Genomic DNA, 5775 nt, shown 5'->3' on the forward strand with positions numbered 1-5775 from the left:
GCCCCCAAAATCTTCCTGGCCTCAACTCTAAGGTCCTGTACAAGCAGACCGCAGGCTCCCAAATACACTCCTCCTTGACCCCGCCTCAGCAGGGTCCAAGAAACTCCCGCTAAGAGTCTTTGCTTATATTCTCTGCACTGGAACCTCCCATTTTCCTCTACCGTTTAAATCACTCCCTGATTTATCACTGGCCACTCCCACTGTACCTCCTCCATGAAGAATCCCTTGCCCACTTCAGCTCACCATTAACAATGTTCACACTGCTCATTGATGATGGCATCAAATGCTTGGCCACACCTATCATTCTTGTGTATCTTACAAGGCTGCCTCTTCACGCACTGTGACTGACTCTCTGGCAACTAGATAACAAGCTCTTTGAAAGCAGTGATGGTGTACTATACCTCTAGGGTCCCCAACAGTGCCTCTCTCGTGACATATGCTTGGCAAAAACTTGCTAAATACATAAATATTTGAATAAGAAAAAAGGAACACACAAAGTCACTCGGGAGGGAAGACCGAGGGTGGGGCAATGACGGCTTCCAAGAGGAGGGAAGTGGGGAGATGAAGGAGACTCCAGAGGAGAGAAGAGAGGCGTGACTTCAGGCCAGAGCTGGAGGGGTAAGTACCGGAGTGCCTATTGGGGAGGTGGTGGGCTCCTGGGTCATGAGAAGGTTCCAGGTGGGCTCCTGGGGCCAAACCCTCACTGAGGGGTAAGGCAGGAGAACATTCCTCTGTTGTACCCAGGGGTGTCACCTCTTCCAAATGCATTTCCTCTTCCTGTGCTGGAGCTGAAACCTAGAGACAAGGAAATACAATTGGGTTCAAAAGAGCATCCTTCAAGATACAGAAACCTAAACCTCTAAGAAGCACCCCCAGAAAGCAAGCCATGGAAAAGAAGAGCCTGAGTATCCTTCCAGCCCCACCAGTACAGCCTGCTGGAGGAAAATCTGTCAAAGCAGGAACTATAGCTTGCACTCCTACCAGCCATCCTTCTGTTGACCTTCCTGTTAGGAGATTGAAGACCAGATTACATAACTACTTCCATTGTGTGTTGGTTCTTCAAACACAAATTTGCTTTAAGAACCATCTAGAAATAGGAACCAGGAGAGCAATTTAGTACACTCCCTAGGGCCTTAGCCTATAGAAGAGGTCAATCAGAAGTACCACGAAAATAAATAATAATCAGTGTGTCCACCTGAATGTGCACAAATAATGCCACTGAGGCTGATAGCTCGAACAATGTCCCAAAGAGTGGCTGACAAATCTCAAAAGAGCTTTTCCAATTTATCTCAGCAAAAGTGTCTCCTCTTCAGAGAAGCCACCCCTGACCACACTGACAAAGCAAGGATAGTCATTCTTTCAAACTACCTGATTATATTTTCTATAGCAAGTATTAATCTTTATATTATCTTATTTATACTTTTATTGTCTATTTCTCCCCCAATGAAATATAACCTTTTTGAGCGTAGGAACTTTATCTTGATCACTAGCTCCTACAACAATGCTTGGCCTAACACTGGTAATCGATTAATATTTGCTGACCAACTTCCTCTCAATATTCTACAAGGAGTTTTTAGGGTTATCTGCAAATTCAGTTTTCAATATTTACTACCTCTCCCCAATAATTTATATAAAAAAGTCAAATAAGATCAGATAACACCAATCTCTAGAGAATAGACCTCAGAGAATAGACCTTTTATTTCTAACTGTTGTTTGTTGTAATCAAACCAGCTCCTCACAATCTCATGGTTACTATTTTTACTAGCATTTGGAGCAGAAAACCTAAAACATCTAAATAAATCAAGTTTCTAAGCTTGCTTGCTCTGGAATGTACATGGTATGGCATAAGGTAAAAACTGCTCCTTCAATAAGCCATATCTAACTGGGTTACATCTGCTGAGATGGGAGGGGACTCACTCCTTTAGCATATATCCAGCATAGTGGTAGGACCAGGAGGCTCCCTAGGGTCTATGGTTCCTAGGCTCTCCACTAGACAGTTCTTACAAATTGGAGTTACAGCTCTTAAATACAGCAGCTGTCGGTACTGGCAAAAGACAGAACTTAAATGCACTGTGAGAAAACCACCTTGTAATTCACCAACAATTAAATCTCAGAACAGTTCTTATTCATTATCTAGGACTCACAGGTTTCCTGTCCTCACAGGCATGAAATCCCCATTCTAATTTTCATTCTACAAGGGCATTCCACAATAAGACACTAAAAGAAAGCTAGGGGCTTAGAACCTAGGAAACTGAAAAGTCCTGGTTCCCACACCTAGTGGTACCCAGCAATAATCATACTTTGGTTAAATCTTATGGACGAAGGGAATGCTTACTAGCTCTGTCATCTTAGATGAGTCAATTAATCTCAGTGTGCTCACATCACTTGCCAAATGGAGATAATGATTACTACTTGTGTATTTTGTAAGCCCACTAGGAGCTGACATGATATAGGACAAAAGCATTCTGTAAGTTGCATGATTCTGCAGCCCAGCAGGTATTACCCTACAGCCCTCCCCAGCCCCAATGTGCACACATGCACATGCTCACTCCTGTTAAGTAGACTGACTCTGATCTGCCCTGATATTCCTTAATCTCTCTCTGGAAAAATGCCATGAAAAAGCTTGTTTATTCATTTAGCCATAAATTCATTTTATGAGCCCATGCTAGGAAAGTCATGTTCTCACATCTTTATGTCAGAAAACTGAGCTGATAATAGTGGCAGAGTAAGAAATTGAGATCCCACACCTAGGCTGGAGCTATGAGTGTCCAGCTGCCCTGTCAATTGTTAGTTACTCTCTTGGGTTTGTGACTCAGTCACTTTTTTCTGAGGCTCCCTGGATAAAATGGAGAAGGAGTTCTCTTCTGCTTAAGCAAAAGAGAATAGGAAAATTTTTCTTCCACCCTCCTCACTAAATAGCACTCTAAACACTTCCTCAGCCACTTGTCTTTGCCCATGGTTAGGCCTAGTTGCTTGCTAGACCTTGGTGATGGCTGATTTATTGCTGTGTTTACTTGTTTACACAAAGAAATAATAGTTGATAATGGATTTGGTAAGTCCAAATGGGCATTGGTAGTACTCCTGGAAAAAGGTCTAGCTCTAGACCTATCAACTGGAACTGGTTCCCTAAATATGTAATCATTTTTTAAAAACCATTGAATAAAGTTATGTGATGGGTACTCAGGAGATTTCATATGCTGGTTTTCCCTGGTAAAGTGCAAAGGAGTAAACGTAGAGGGGACCCTAATCCACCCTGCTCAGCTGCAACAGAGCAATTTGAGACTCATCCAGAGGAACTGACTTATCTGTGGTGTGATGGTCTTCTGACCTGCCAATTTAGCACTAATCTAGATGTTGCTGTGAAGGTATTTTGTACTTGTGATTAAAAATCATAATCAGTTTACTTTCAGTAAAGGAGATTATCCAAGGTAACCTGGACGGGCCTAATTCAATCAGTTTCAAGGCCTAAAAATCTGGGCTGACTGTTCCATGAAGAAATTCTGCCTGTGGACAGCAGCTTCAGGCAGCCCTTCCTGATGGCCTGCCTGACAGGTTTCAGACTTGCCTTGCCATCGCAAGCCATTTTCTAGCAATATAAATATTTATATACTTATACATGTAACTTTCTAATGGTTTTTTCCTCTGTGGTTGAATCCTGACTTGATACACATGGTAACCGAACTAGTTAGCTTTGTGGTCCTGGAAGCCAGATTTCCCACTGTTATCGCCCTCCAAAGTTTCCTCTAATTTGAGTTACCTTGGCTTTAAATTTGAGAGAATCCACGGAAGTAGAAAAAATTGAATTCAGAATTAAAGAGGCAAAAAACAAGCAAACAAACAAACAAAAAACCAAACCCAGTTGGGTTCAGAAAGCTAGAAAAGGAGCAAATTATAAGGCCTAGAAATGTCACCTCTCATAAGGAACCGAAAAGACAAGAAGAGAGAGAATTGACTGAGCAGTCTGAGGAAGTGAGTAATGAGAACTTCTCAAATGAGGGCCCATGTTATCCACATACCCAAAGGTTTACTTCCCCTCACCATGCTCCCCCATTCTAACCAGTGTGTAGATCCTCTACCTGCCAGGAGATGCTATGTGGATCTCCAGGCTGAAGTTGGGCTCATGAAACACTATTTCACAAAACACTATTTCATAAAGTGATTCATGTAGCTAGGCTGCAAATTGTATTTGTTTATGGCTTGGAGCACAAAACTATTTCCCTTCCATCCAGGGAACTAAATGGCTCAGGAATCCTAAGGGCAAACCAGCCTAGAGCCAAAGGAACAGAGAATGGCTATCCCCAGGCTAACCTAAGCCCTAGAGTATGGTTCTAGATGCCATTCTAGACTCAGTGCTTACCTCTCCTGGTCCACTGAGGTGTCTCTGGAAATCCTCCACGACAGCTACAGCTTCCTCACCACTTTCAGGGTGATGCAGCTGCACCCAGGTCCGAAGCTCCCCAGGCAGGATGCTCAGGAACTGCTCCAACACCAGCAGCTCCAGGATCTGCTCCTTGGTGTGCACCTCTGGCATCAGCCACCAGCGACAGAGCTCCCGGAGCCGGCTCAGTGCCTCTTGCGGCCCAGACATTTCATGGTAACACAACTGCCGGAAGTGCAACCGGAAAATTTCACAGACAGGGGTATGGTTCTTTTGAAGACTGCAGCCCTGCACCCAGGTCTGGCTCCCTGGCTCCTGCTTCATGGTCAGGCGCCCCTCCTGCTTCTGAAGAACAGCAGTCCTAGGGATGAGGCCTAAACTTCCCCTGCCTTGGGTGGCCATTGTGATCCCAAAGAGAAGCTTGTTCCAGCAGTAGTTTGTCTGATTAAAGCAGTTTGTCTGATGATGGTCTGTAATTCAGGTATCAGGAGCTGTTTTTCAGGAGTCGAGGGTGTGAGGAGATGGCTGTGTCACCTACGGAAACATCGAGAGAGAAATCAGAGGCCCAGAGTATTCGGTCCCAGGCTGATGTCAGACCCTCCACAGTTAAAAAGCAAAGCTCCAGAAAAAAAGGGCACAACCAGCACAGTCTCTCTAAGCGTCTCTCCACATGACTTCCTTCCTGAAACTTTCAGTGCCTACATAACCGACAGATTAAAACCTAAATATCTATGCCTTGCATTCACAGTCCTTCACAATCTGGCCTTAGGTCTCTGTTCTAGCCACACCCCCTACCACTCTCCCCAGGTACCCAGGTTAGAAAGACAGCACTGATCTCCAAATGTGGGATATGCATAATCCAAAGGGTGCATAAGAAAATAGTGTTGTTATTTAATTCCTATTTAGTGTATGTTTTATAATATGCATTAAATTTATAAAAACACTACATATCTTTAATTTACAAATAAACCTATGTTGTCAGAAGTGCATGCTCAACACCCTCCTACTCCTCTCTATTAAGATAGAGATGCACAATAAAGAAAGTTTGGGACCAAAGCTCTAGAGACACAGCTAGTATACTCTTCCTTGTTTGGAGATTTCTTCTTCCTTTCAACTTCTCCTATTCATCTATCAAGACCCAGACGAATGCCATTTTCTCTTGAATTTCCTAACTGTCCCATAACCTCTTTTTCTGTACCTCTCACTATAATACTGTATTTTAACTCGTTTATACACAACTCAACACTCACACCCTCCAAACTGCTGGATGGACACCAAGAAAAGGAACTCGATGCAATCAAAATGCCAGACCTTTTTCTACTCAACCCACCTTCCCTAGAAAGCCTTCCTGATCTCTCCAGGTTTAAGTGGGGTTATTGCCTCAGTGAGCCCACAGT

General features: G+C 43.5%; 1 protein-coding gene across 4 annotated transcripts in view; it reads right to left on the reverse strand.

Annotated features, from left to right (window-relative positions):
- The window catches only part of LOC105290304 (zinc finger protein with KRAB and SCAN domains 7), a 24686-nt gene that overhangs the window by 7023 nt on the left and 11888 nt on the right, over window positions 1-5775 (reverse strand). For 2 of the 4 annotated variants that reach the window (XM_011357354.2, XM_023529050.1), the window contains exons 2-3: window positions 4358-4912; window positions 627-795 (exon numbers count right to left, since the gene is read on the reverse strand). The exons of 1 other annotated variant lie outside the window; for it this stretch is intronic. In XM_011357354.2, the coding sequence (XP_011355656.1) occupies window positions 627-795; window positions 4358-4780 (592 nt within the window). In that variant the 5' untranslated portion in view covers window positions 4781-4912. The remainder of the gene's footprint in view (window positions 1-626; window positions 796-4357; window positions 4913-5775) is intronic. One more of the 4 variants, XM_011357353.2, reaches the window with a different exon arrangement.

Source organism: Pteropus vampyrus, unplaced genomic scaffold (assembly GCF_000151845.1).
Source record: "Pteropus vampyrus isolate Shadow unplaced genomic scaffold, Pvam_2.0 Scaffold35, whole genome shotgun sequence".
Classification (NCBI taxonomy): Eukaryota; Metazoa; Chordata; class Mammalia; order Chiroptera; family Pteropodidae; genus Pteropus; species Pteropus vampyrus.